This window comes from Perissodus microlepis, chromosome 3 (assembly GCF_051167445.1).
Source record: "Perissodus microlepis isolate ML-2025 ecotype Zambia chromosome 3, ASM5116744v1, whole genome shotgun sequence".
NCBI classification, from domain to species: Eukaryota; Metazoa; Chordata; class Actinopteri; order Cichliformes; family Cichlidae; genus Perissodus; species Perissodus microlepis.
Window position 1 is genome coordinate 29,495,363 of NC_140463.1, and position 12,697 is coordinate 29,508,059.

The 12,697-nt window shown below is 37.9% G+C and overlaps 1 protein-coding gene across 3 annotated transcripts; it reads left to right on the forward strand.

Moving 5' to 3' along the window:
* The first annotated feature begins 278 nt into the window (after positions 1-278).
* On the forward strand, positions 279-12,312 carry LOC146391040 (protein mono-ADP-ribosyltransferase PARP14-like). 3 transcript variants are annotated; one of them, XM_084923930.1, is made up of 14 exons: positions 279-1,863; positions 1,954-2,078; positions 3,767-5,281; positions 5,366-5,602; positions 5,850-6,074; positions 6,225-6,279; positions 6,441-6,587; positions 7,259-7,321; positions 7,406-7,582; positions 7,677-7,853; positions 7,965-8,579; positions 9,652-9,788; positions 11,028-11,208; positions 11,590-12,312. In XM_084923930.1, exons 1-14 carry the CDS (start codon positions 1,692-1,694, stop codon positions 11,880-11,882), a joined length of 4,119 nt encoding a protein of 1,372 aa, XP_084780056.1. In that variant the 5' UTR covers positions 279-1,691; the 3' UTR covers positions 11,883-12,312. The 3 variants fall into 3 exon arrangements, 2 of the variants coding, with proteins under 2 accessions (XP_084780056.1, XP_084780057.1); XM_084923931.1 differs by having other exon boundaries at positions 279-966; positions 1,741-2,078; XR_014799877.1 differs by lacking the exons at positions 11,028-11,208; positions 11,590-12,312 and adding an exon at positions 9,051-9,178 and having other exon boundaries at positions 9,652-9,752.
* The last annotated feature ends 385 nt before the right edge of the window (positions 12,313-12,697 follow it).

Below are 12,697 nucleotides of genomic sequence, written 5' to 3' on the forward strand. Positions count from 1 at the left end.
TTTTGGCTCTCCTGATAAAAGGAATCTTCTTATTGTTATTCTTATTATCTTCTTATACAACTCACTATTAACTGAACAGCCAATGAAATAGTCACTCTGTGGAAAAACTGGATAAGTAATTAGTCGCTCAACCACACAACATTAAATGGCAAATAAATCCATCTTCAAAAGTCTCTGTGCTTAAATTCCTGAACTTAAATTTAAAGAAAACTGGCTGCTCAAGACAGGCCAAGTGTAACTTTGTGTTACTACTTCTGCCACAGCGCAGTCTGGATTTTCCCAGCCCTTGTAGGCGGGGCTGCTGAAGCACCTTTGAATGGGAAGGACATATTTAAAGAGGCACAGATCACTGTTGATGTCGAGACAGTTCAAAGTATAATTTATGTCAGGTCTCTGGTCTTTCTGTCAATTTACACCTAAAATATGAGCATTTCAACAATGTTAATCAAACCATATGTTGAAAAACCATGTCATTATTTGTTAATGAATAATAAACTAAGCTAACTTCAATTGAACTCTAAAGTTTGGATTCTGAGCTTTAGATATTTGTAGATTATCACTTGATACTACATGTGAGAATGTGGAAGAACAAGACAAATCTGTAACTGATGACTTATAAGAGCACAAAAGTAACTGTAGTGTTTCACACTAAAGTGAAAGATGTTTAATTTCCTCAGCAGTGAATAATAAAGGATTTGGAGTTTGTTTAGTAGCTGTAGCTTTATGAAAATTTAAAAGTGTTTTTAAAATGTATTAAATCAACAATGCTTTTTTTGCCCTGTGAATTTTTACATATACTGTTTGCTCTTAAAATAAACTCTTTGAGAATGAAAAATCTAACATATTTATATAATTTGTTCAGCAATTTGATCTTAACAAACTGATGCCACTTCTCTAATTGTAGAGGCTAAGCCTACGCTTGAAGCCACTGAGGTGGTCGTTAACGGGGGTGACGCGATGTCACTGGTATGTATGAATTAAGTAAACAGTCCAATAACTCCAGCAGTTCTTATCTTGTCCTTTTTGGTCTTTATTCCCATATCACCTTAACATAACAGCGCAGCGGTCTCAAACCGTTTGCCTTCTTACAATTAATGACACATCTGACGCCGACTACGTGCGTCTACCTTAAATACCTTTACATGAACAAAACAGAAAAAGGTGACCTCTAGCGGCCACATAAGGTATTAACCCAAAAATGGCTCCTACACCCTTGTTTAAAGAATCAATGTAATGTATGCTATTGTTCACTGCATGACATATGGCCATAAAGGACCTCATCACATGAATCAGTCACTGCCACAAATATCCTGAGCTTATTTACCTCCTTCTTAGTAAAAGTCATATCTGTAGAATTCTCTTTGATGTTTTAAAGCTTGAGTTAATGACAGAGCTCACATAATTACTGGTAAAATGTCTTTCTCAAAACCATGTTAAGACATAAATATGATTTAGAGTTATACTCTGACAGCTGAAACACCTTGTAAAGTACCTGCATAGTAGGTAGGTGAGCCGAGAAAAGCCCCTGAAAATTAAATGCGGACTTTTTGCATTGCTGGGTGTACGAGTTTAAGTATGAGGATGTGATACTTGAAAAGTGAAAGTGAAACAAAAACAGGCACTCACAGAGCGGCACAACCAAGTTTTAGACGGGCTGAAAGTTCTCATGTTAGTGTAGAATTGCAGATAAAATGGATGAATATCCGTATCCACTGTTTTTTGAAGCCACTGACTTTACAGACAGAGAGAAGGAGAAAGTGAGGAGATACTTTAAGAAAAGGCGAGACTCCGGGGGTGGCGACTGCGGAAATGTAGAAAAACTCGGAGGAAGCGTTTATAAAATCTGTTTCAAGGAAAAAGAAGGTAGGACAGTCGATTATTTGTAAAATATTTTTTTTGGGATTTGTGTTTAATTGCAGGCTGTTTCAGTGACTCTGTTTATGGTGGCTTTAGATCAAGAGAGAGTTTTGCAGAGGAAGTTTCACACCATCACTCTTCCGAGTGGAGAAGTGCGGCTGACCGTGAGCCGGACAAATTCGCAACAGACCTCTGACCAGCCATCGCCAAGCCAACCACTGGTACAGTTTACTGCCCTTTCAAACATGACTTTTGGTTACAGTAAAAACTGAGTGTCAGAGCCGAATAATGTTGCGAAACCAGTTTTAGAGGAGTTAGCCTCCAGGGAAAGTTGGACCGCTGAGGACAATATTGACAAAAACAGATGATTTTAAAATATTTAAAACACATTGCAAGTACTGCAAAGAATATATTCTAAATCGTAAAACTCTCTCTTTTAAAAACTACACGATCATTAAATTTGATGTCAGGGACAAATTTACAGAATGTGTTTGTTGTTTTAGAAGAATGTCAGTGTTGTATCACTTCCTCTTCTTACAACATTTGGGCAATGGACACACCAGCCACTTTAGTTATGGAAGTATATGTTTGCTCCACTTTTGCTGTGCCATCTTTGTTATTCATCATTATTATTATGCCTCAGATGTTTTCAGTGGCGGACAGTTCTCAGGCTTCTTTAACTTATGAGTCTCGCTTTTGATACAAAGTTTAAAATATAAGTGTAGTTTAGTGTTGTTTAAATAAGGAAGCCCTTCCCTGAAAAATACATCATGTGGATAGCACAGCATGCTTTTGCATTAAAGCCTTTGTAGACAAGTAAGTAACCCATGCCATGTATGTCACTCCACCTCCATACCATCAAAGATAATGCTTTTCAAAACATGGGTGACAACAGGCAAGATGGTGATACGCTCATGGGACACTTTACTTTCACCTTGATAGTACCAAGTAAGACTTCAGTACTGCTTTAAATCTTTGCTGTTAGTTTTTGATTGTAATGAGTTGTCATTTGAGTTACTTTTTCTTTCCTATCAGCTCGAAGCAGTCTGGCCACTAAACTAGCACACAGATAAAAACATCATGTTTTAAATGATTCACAAATTATTTCATTCTGCTTTCATTTACATTGTACACAATAGCCTAATTGTTTTAGAAACAAGGTTGTGGTGTATTTCTGTTATAAGACAGTGTCATAGTCAGACATAACAAACAAAAACAAAAACATATTAACAGAAATGTTAATGTCAATATGTTTTTATCTACATAGGACTGTATGAATCTGTACCACTGGCAACTGCTGTGAAATCCAGATTTTTGTGAAACGAGTTTATTTAGGAAACAGATACTTATACATGTCTTTTTTCTCTTAAGAGGTGGTGATTAAAATGGTGTTTGGATGTTGGATGGATGTTGAGGTGCTAGGGCTGTGCGATATGACGTTAAATAAAAATTATGATTAACTGAACGCAATGACACACAAACTAGGTTTGTGCTGTAAATATGCTGAACCACTAAAGCTGAGATATTTTTGGTATTTTCTCATAGTTTTCTTCTTTTTCATTGATGTTGTGTTTACTAAAGTCAAATTTGTCCAAACAACGGATATGGTATTTTTATTTGGCATTGGGCTCGGTGTTTCAAGTTTCCTCTATGATGGTTGTCATGGATGCCACAGACTGGACATAGCAGAGATAGTACATAATGGGTGAAGTATTAATAAGTGTAAAGAGAAAAGAAATAAAATACATGGCAAAGATAACGTCAATTAGAGGTTTTGAAAGAGGGTTATGATTCATTTTTGACTTACTGCCCAGGCCTATGTGGTACACAATACACAATACGTACACAATAAGTAGCATATCTTATAGCATAAACTCACAGATTTGTTTGATTTCTTTCCGTCTTTTAGACCTCAACAAACCCAAACATAAAGGGTCTTGAGAAGACTTTCAGAATAGATGTTTTCCTGCTGTTTTTCCTGAGAGACAACTGTAAAGCATACAAATTTTTTGAAAAACAACTGTCGTCAATCGGCTGCACAGTGGAGCTAAATTTAGATGAAGAGGAGGTTTTGGTTAGAGGGGAGGTTGACAAGGGTCCAGGAGGAGGTTTTGGTGGTGCTGCAGAGAAATGGGAGTATCAGGTGGATCAGGTCTTCGTCCAGCTCACCGAGACCTACAACTGCTATCATGTGCTTGAGCCAAAACAGGTGAAAATGGTACTGCAGGACTCGGCCTTTAAGACAGATGATATCAAAGTTTACACAGAGAGTGGCTATGCTGTGGTTGTGGGAGAGGTTGATGCCATGAAGGAGAAGATTGCAATTCTGGAAAAAAGCCTGCCCACCAAAAAGGAAGTGCCAATTGTGGAGAAGAACTTCAAGCTCATAGAAGAAGAGTTCAATCGAGAAATGCGTGCTAATTGTCCAGAGGTTACAATCATCAGAGGTAGTGCCATGATCACTTTGGAGGGCCCTGACAAAGAGGTGCAGTCAGGAGCTGCAAAACTGTTTGAACTGATTAAGAACATAAAGGAGAAGAGCGTTAAGTTCCCTACAGCTCTGCTTATCTTTATGAAGACCAGTGATGCCATTTCAAAATACCAAACTCGCTTCCAGCAGAGCCTCAGAAACCCTGTTTTCTTTGAGGTGGGTTCAGATCTGGTTCTGTCTAGTTTGTCCTCTGATGCTCTAAATGAGGCCGAGGCAGCAGTAATGAGAGACTTTAAAGTGGCCACTGTACAGCTGCAGGGTGCAATAGATCTCAACAGGTTGAAAGAAATTCTGACGAAAGCCAAGAACGAGGCAAACAGTAGAGAGTTCAGAGTGGACATCAGCTACATGCCAGGCGCCAGGGGAACCTCAACAACCAAAGTCCGACTGGTAGGCTACAGTGAAAATGTGGCCAAGCTCAATGAAGTTCTTCATGACTTCCAGTTGAATCAAGTTTCAACTCAAGAAACCATCAATCTGCTTCATCATGACACTGTCTACTGTTTTGATAAAATCTTAGACTTGATTGGCATGAAGCAGACCAAGGTGACCTTACAAGCCTCACATTTTCCAAATCCTTGTGTGTTTGTGTCTGGTCCTCGATGTCATGTTCAAGAGGCCAAGGAGGCCCTAACATCAACTCTAGACAGTCTGATAGTAGACACTTTGACTTTAAATGGACCAGGGGCTCAGCAGTACTTCCAGGAAGAGGGTAAAGTGACTAAAGAGCTGATAGAGAGCTCCTGTCACGTCATTATCCGAGATAAGCAAACTGCAGCCACCCCAAATGTGCAAAGACCACGAAACACCAGCCGACTCAGTGATACACCTAGATCTCTCAGCTACAGCAGCAGCATGTACAGCACAATTGGAAACTCTGCAATCAACAGAACAAACCTGAAGATCAAACTCAGCAGTTTAGAAAATGAACAGGTTTGATTATTTCCATTCAATTCTATTTCCCATAATCCCAAAATAAAATATCAGCATTCATGTTATTCAATATTAATTCTGCAGGCAAATATTCTGGTGGTCCCCATGCTCAACAAGCAGCTGACTTCTACAAATATTGGCAACAGTTTGTTGGCCAAAGCTGGGAATATATTAAAGTTAACGTTTGATTCAGTCTTAGCCAGTTGTGCCCTCGCCCCTGGTGATGTTCAGCTGGTTGATGCTCCTCCATCTCTGGGCTGCTCCAAGATTTTCTTCATTGAGTGCTTGCCTTGGGACGGAGTAAGAGGAAAGAGTGTTCAGGTAAAATTAAGGACTTTCATAATACTTATAGTGATGGAAAAGATCAAATTCATTTACCTTTAGAAGTACATGAATGAATTTCCTTTGGGATTGGTAAAGTTTCATGAAATTAAATAAAGTACCATTTCTGTATAAAGTTGAAAGTTTGGAATAACTTGATGTTATATGGCACAAACTCCAAGCAAGGATTTATAGAATGAAATCTAACTGTAACATAGTTTAAAAATATGTAACTTTTGATTTGCAGGCTCTTGGTAACGGTCTGAAGAAGAGTCTGGAGCTTTGTGCACAGCTGAATTTGGGTTCAGTGGCCATTCCAATCATTGGGCCAGGAATTGTTTTACAATACCCGCTGAGAGAAGCCATTCAAGTGTTGACTGACATCATTCACCAGTTTGGATTATCTGCATCCTCTGGCTCTCTTACAAACATCCACATTGTGATTAAACCTGGCTACCCTGATTCTGAGGCGGTCAGTGTCAATCAATATGTCCTGATCTGATATGTAACATGCATATCATACTATATCACTTAATTTATAAAGCACTTTTAAAAACAAAAACAGGGCTGTTCTGACCATGCATCAATTCTTTATCGTGTTATTCTGTGTTTTTATCTACAGTGCTACCATGATGTCTACAAACAGCTCAGCTTAAATATGAACCAGGGAGGCCAAGGTAAACAAGCACTACTCAGGCTGTCTTCATTATGTGACATTAATGCATAGTGAGCAGACAAAAAGCATTCAGCCAGTGTCATATTTTACCATCTTCATCAGCACCCTCAGTATCAGAATAAATTTCAGACAAAATCTAATGTGTGGTGTTCTTCATCTCAGCAATCTTCAGGTCCCTCACCAGTGACCTAGATGACATTGTCATGATACTGGGAAGACGGGTTAAACTACATGTGGTGTTTGGTGACATCACTAATGAGACTACAGATGCTGTGGTGAACACAACAGACTTCCAAAATTTTAACCTTGGTAGGTGAAACACAAAGGCAGGAAGGCGTAGTGAGCAGGATGTTCATGCTGTAACTGTAAAGTTATTTTTAACCACAATGGTAGCATAGCTCTCTATGGATGGCAAAGGCAGACAGCTATTTATGAATATTTGCTCAGAAATGGGGATGTATATTTGAATGTAATCTTTGAAGACTGAAGTTTTCATTTGGCATATACTTATGAACTGGCAAAAATGAGCACAAATAGTCATGGTCCCACAATGTAAGTAATTAGTCAGTTACTTATACTTTACATTTAATGTGCATGTGGCTGCAAAACTAACTACTATTTTACATTTTGTATTTTATATTTCGTACCTATCATGGTTGTAGTTTCACATTTTTTGTACAAGTGCAGATCAGGCAAATTCAGCAGCATTTTCTATAAATACTTGTGGATTGATTGTGAAATAGAAACAGATCATGTGGCTTGAGTCACTGTCAGAGGAATCAAAACTAAGAAATCAAATGGGTAGAATGTCTGATATTACACTGCATGCATCTGTCTTAGAGTAGTTGAAATTGATTGAGATTTGTCCACAGCTATTTGATGGATTGCAATGAAACTAATGTAAAAATACATCTAAGGTTGTTACTAGGTCCAGATTTATGTATTCATTAATTTTTTATTCTTTTTCTTCTCCTTCTAAGATGGGGTATGCAAAGACATCTTAACTGTAGCTGGACCACAGGTGGAAGCTAAACTGAAAGCAGGTGAGAAAAAGAGAAGCAGCTATTTATCTTCTTATCTTACTTATCTGACTCTCACTCATGCTTCCTGTGTCACTTTCTGTGCAGCAAAAGTGAACCGAGGAGAAATTTATGTGACCCAGTCTGGAAACTTCCCCTGTAAAGCTATTTTTCATGTATGTGGACAAAGAGATGAAGCCCTTATTGAACAACTTGTGTGTGATATCATTTGCTATTGTGAATGGTATAAATACAGCTCTGTGGCAATTCCGGCCATTTGTGCTGGTAAGTATTTTTTTTGGCATTCTAAGAATTTGTTGTGCCACACACACACACACACACACACACACACACCTAAATGCAAGTGGTGTTTTTCCAGGTGCTGGCGAGTTGGACCCTGCTGTTGTGGCAGGAACTATTCTTCAAGGGATCAAGTCTTCTACATCATCAATGAACAGCCTCACCGACATCCGCCTTGTCTTGATTAGGATTGATGTCTTCTTGGCTTTTAAAGAGGAAGCGATGCAGATGTATTCCCCAGCTGTCATCAACAGAGGTGACAGAAATATTCACAAACTGCCATCTTGTCTGGTTATTTAGTGTAGTGAATTTTAAAATAAAAGCAGATTAAAAATTATTTTACTGATTTGTTTGATCCACCTTCCAGTGTCATTTCAAGAACAACAACAGCAACAACAGTCTGCTCCTACTGTGAGTGCATACCTCAGCAGTCTCCAAATCAGCTCTACAAGTCAGCAGTCTGTCTTCACGTTCCTGGGTCTTTCCAAAACAGACATTGACGATGCCATGGAAAAGTTGAAGCATCAATATCAGACGCAGTGCTCCAGTAAAACCTTCTCAAAGGAGGAACTGGAACTCCTCAACCAGGATGACATGATGGAGCTGAAAGATCTGGTGGAGTCTGAAGGTCTATTCATGCAAACTGATCAGTCTGGCGCCCTAACAGTGAGCGGGCTAAAAGACGGGGTCACCTGGGTGATGCAGAAAATGAGTCAGTGTCAGTACATGACCCTCACTAGAGAGGTGAGAGTGAGGGAGGAGGAGGATGTTTACAACAAAGTGGTTTGGTGCATCCTGGCAAATAATGGTAACTGGGACAGACTTCCCAAATCAGCTAATCACCAATTGGAAAAAAACGAATTAACAGAAGGAATAACAGATGCACAGGGACTTATATGGGAGGTTGATGTACAGGCAATGGTGGCCACACGACCACTGAGCAGGCAGACGACAAAGCTGAAACGACTTGAGAATCTTCCAGGTGAGTAGATAGTTCTCAGAAATGTTACAAAAATGAGCCCGACTGATACTGGAGTTTGATGCTTGAGAGTAATACAAACTTAAATAAACAAATGTTAAGGTTTTGAAAGAAATAATTATACTAAAAAACTATTTAAAAAATGTACTTGTAGTAAAAATTGTTGCAAAAGTCACTATGAGGAACGACAGTAACAGTAAATAGTTTTGAAACAGGAAATGTCGAAATTTCAATATTAAAAATATTAAAGTCTCTCCTTATCTGCTGATTTCAAATTGCATTGCAAAGGAGTGTTAGATTGGTGTCAGAAGGGCACCAATATAGCAAACAGTGTTAAGACTGATATGTGGCTGGATTGAACCAAATCCCAATTTTAAAACATCTATGCAATGTGTAAAAGTCAATGACAGCTTTATTGCTAAGCTCTTAAAAATACAAAACAGAGGAGGAAAAAATACTTTTTCAACTTCTCAGAAAACACAAGGCACAGAGGAAAAGAGCTGAGAGAGAACGCAACAAAGGGCAATTGAAGATTGATGAGACAGAGGAAAGAACTGGACACGAAGCGCAAGAGATGAAAGACCACCAAAGTAAAACAGGAAGTAAGAGATGACAGACTCACAACATGAAAGTGTGACAGAGAGACAGAAGATAAACATAGAGACACAGCTGAAGGAACAGAATCGGAATAGAAAAGGGCTTTAACAAACTTATCATCAGTTAAAGAAAGCAAGCACTAAAGTAATGGAAAACAGGAAATTCAAAAGACTAAGGAGCTAAGCTAAGTCCAATGCCAAAACCAAAACACAGAATGAACCGAAAAAACTTTGGAACAGGAGAAAAAAACAAGGACAAACAAGAATACACAGTTAGAGAAATACTTAAGTGTCCCACAGAAGCCAAAACTCTGTGTCTAAGCCTACACTTACAAGTTATGTTTTTGTTTTTTTCATGCGCTATCCTACAAAAAAAAAAAAAAAAAATCAGTTGCTTCTGTGTCTTCTCTTGTGTATACTACATTTGTTGCGTCGTTACCTGACTTAATAAAATATAACAAACATGTTGTCTTTTTCAGACTTTACTTTCCCTCTTTACTGGGACCCCATGGCTGCCAATGAGACTATGAAGGTGGTTTCTCTGGAGACTTCTTCTGCAGAGTATCACACAGTGAAGGAGGCTTTCAAACGAACTGTCCCCAAAACTGTGATGAAGGTGGGTGGCTTTTCCTGCACAAGTACAAGTACATACATACACAAGTACATGCATACAAGCTATAAAAGTTGATTGTGGGGTTACAGTACAAACTGGTGAGCATTACTGACTGTAATGTGGTCTGCTTAACTGGTCAGCTATCATGATACATGTTAACATTCAGGGATTGTATTAAGTGCACCAGACTTTGTATCAGCAGTGCATGTGGTCATTAATTACATATTTTGGTAATATAAAAGGTGTAACAAAAAGGTATTTCTTTTTTTTTAATCTAAAAAATGTAAAAAATATTTTTCCATTGGAATTTCTTTTTCCTATATGAAGAAAGAATGTCCTGTAACCCGGGGCAACTGCAGCATCATCACATACCTGCTCTCCTGCTAACCTCTGTAAATTTTGTATATTTTACTTTATTTAATTTTATATATATGTATACACACACAGACACACACACATATATGTATATATACATATTTGGTATACATATTGAGTAATGCGCATACATTCTTATATTTGCACATATATTTATTCTTATAATTCTCAGATTCCCATTCTTATAATTCTCTTTGTTCTTGTGTTATTGTATTTTGCACACCTCTGTTGCTTGTGAAGCTTGCACACAAGAATTTAACTCGCAGGGTCTGTACCAGTGTACCTGCACATAAAAACAATAAAAGTGATTTTGATCCTTTTGTGTCCACATGTAAAACATGATTGAATTTAATTAATTTATTTAGTAAATTTATATATTAAAATCAAAATGAAAAAAGAGAAATACAGGAAATTAAAGAAATCAGAAATCAGTCACATTGTATCAACAAATTAATTGCCACATTAAAAAAATAAATACATTTTATTTTATTTTATCAATCAATCTGTCTGTCTATTTTGGATATTTGCAGTTTCTGGCCACCATATCTCTGTGGTCCATTGAACCGATGTCAATGTATTTGCTCAGAAATGCTATGAAAAATTCAAACTCCAAACCCTACCTGAGAAATATCATGTTTGTAAAGTGTTTTTTTTATTTTAATTTTTAAGTTTCTAAAGTTTTCAGTTTTGCAGTAAGAAAGTCATTAATTATTCACTGCTGTAATCTAAACTTCTCATACCTGAAACACATGCCTCAGTTTATGGTTACCACCATAAAGACATGAACTAAGCCATCAGGTGTAATTAATATCCACACTGCTTTGTTTGGCATCTCTTTGATCATTTGGTTTCGGTCTCTCTTGTCAGATTGAGCGTTTGCAGAACGTTCACCTGCGGCGCGCCTATGAAGCCCAGGAGAAGCACATTTCTGATAAGAACGCACACGAGGGAGGAGCAGCGGAGAAACCTCTGTACCACGGGACGACTCAGGAAAACTGCCACTCCATCATGACAACTGGATTCAACAGGAGTTTTGCTGGGCAAAACGGTGATAATTGTTACTGAACAAGACAACATTTTTCTGTTGCTTCCAAACAAATCACTAGTGTTGACTTTGTCTAAGAAATTATTACCTCCTATACACCAGGGTTTTACATATACATGTAAGTCTTTACAGCTCTGATCACTCTGACATTGTGTCTATATTGGTGCACCGTTATGTGGTGACAGACTGAAACTTTGCAGACTGCTTCAAGTATTTTATAGTCTTGAATGTGGTTGTATTTAACCATCATTTATAGACACAAACAGGACTCTTAGGATATTAAATGCAAGACTTACAATACTTACGTAATATATGTTGGAAGTCACCATGTTTTATCTATGATAACCTATTACTAATTTCCTTTTTTTTTCTTCCTACACTCAGCAACCGTATACGGTCACGGGACCTACTTTGCTGTAAACGCCAGCTACTCAGCCCAGCCCACCTACTCCAAGCCAGCTGCTGATGGTTCTCGGTTAATGTTCGTCACCCGAGTCCTCACAGGCGTCTTCACTCAGGGCCAAGCTACCATGAAGGTGCTTCCACTCCGAAACAGCCAGCAGCCTCACAACCGCTTCGATAGCGCAGTGGACAAAATTGATAACCCTACCATGTATATTGTGTTCCATGACAACCAAGCATACCCCGACTACCTCATCACATTCAAAGGAGATTAAGGGAAAAGTATTTTCTACTGTGGAAAAATGAAGGTCCAAAAAGAACAATATTAAAGTTATATTTCTAACTACATAAAGATTTATATAGTAACTGGAAGTGTGTGCAAAAGTTACATTTGTAAAGGACCCAGAAACTTTATCATAGTTTACACTAAATATTTAAGAAAGTTTTGCACACAAAACACTGTTGGGTACCTATGTGGTAGGTTTCTCTTACAAGAAGATAATGCACTTTTCATACTACAAGCAATTATATTTAATGCAAGCACGAGTTTATTTCTTCAGTGTTAAAGGATATCTTATCATAATCTAGTTCTGAAAGCTGTAAGAATTATGCCAACATAAGCTGCTTATATATGAAGTATATGAAATATGAAGAAATATGACATGTACATACATACATACACACTAAAGGCATGTCACACAATTATGCAGTTTTTAATCTTTTATTTGATTGATATTTGTATCTTACATCTTCATAAGATTTACTGTATGCTTGTCTGGTCCTTTTTAGTACAAAGAAAAATTAGAGGAGGTGGGTGATCAACATTCAAATAGAAACTGTATAATTTTAATTGAATTTTGGTCGCATTATGCAAACATCTTGATGCATGCTCAATCATCCAAGTAAGTAAATCCCAAAAAGTTGATTCTGTTCATTTGGATGTAGCATTTTTAGTGGGAGAAACTTTTCGTCACGCATCCAAGTGACTTCTTCAGTCTCAGCTGACTGCAGGTTTCCCCAACCCTTATAAACAGTGCATTTGCATAATGACTGAAACTACCACCAATGAAGGAACAATGGGCTGGCAGGT

Bases quoted from the DNA above. Each gene is read 5' to 3' on its own strand.
- LOC146391040 (XM_084923930.1), top strand. From the start codon at position 1,692: ATGGATGAATATCCGTATCCACTGTTTTTTGAAGCCACTGACTTTACA. The intron at 5,282-5,365 runs GTTTGATTATTT...TTAATTCTGCAG, and splicing joins GCAGTTTAGAAAATGAACAG to GCAAATATTCTGGTGGTCCC. The intron at 7,854-7,964 runs GTGACAGAAATA...TCCACCTTCCAG, and splicing joins CCCAGCTGTCATCAACAGAG to TGTCATTTCAAGAACAACAA.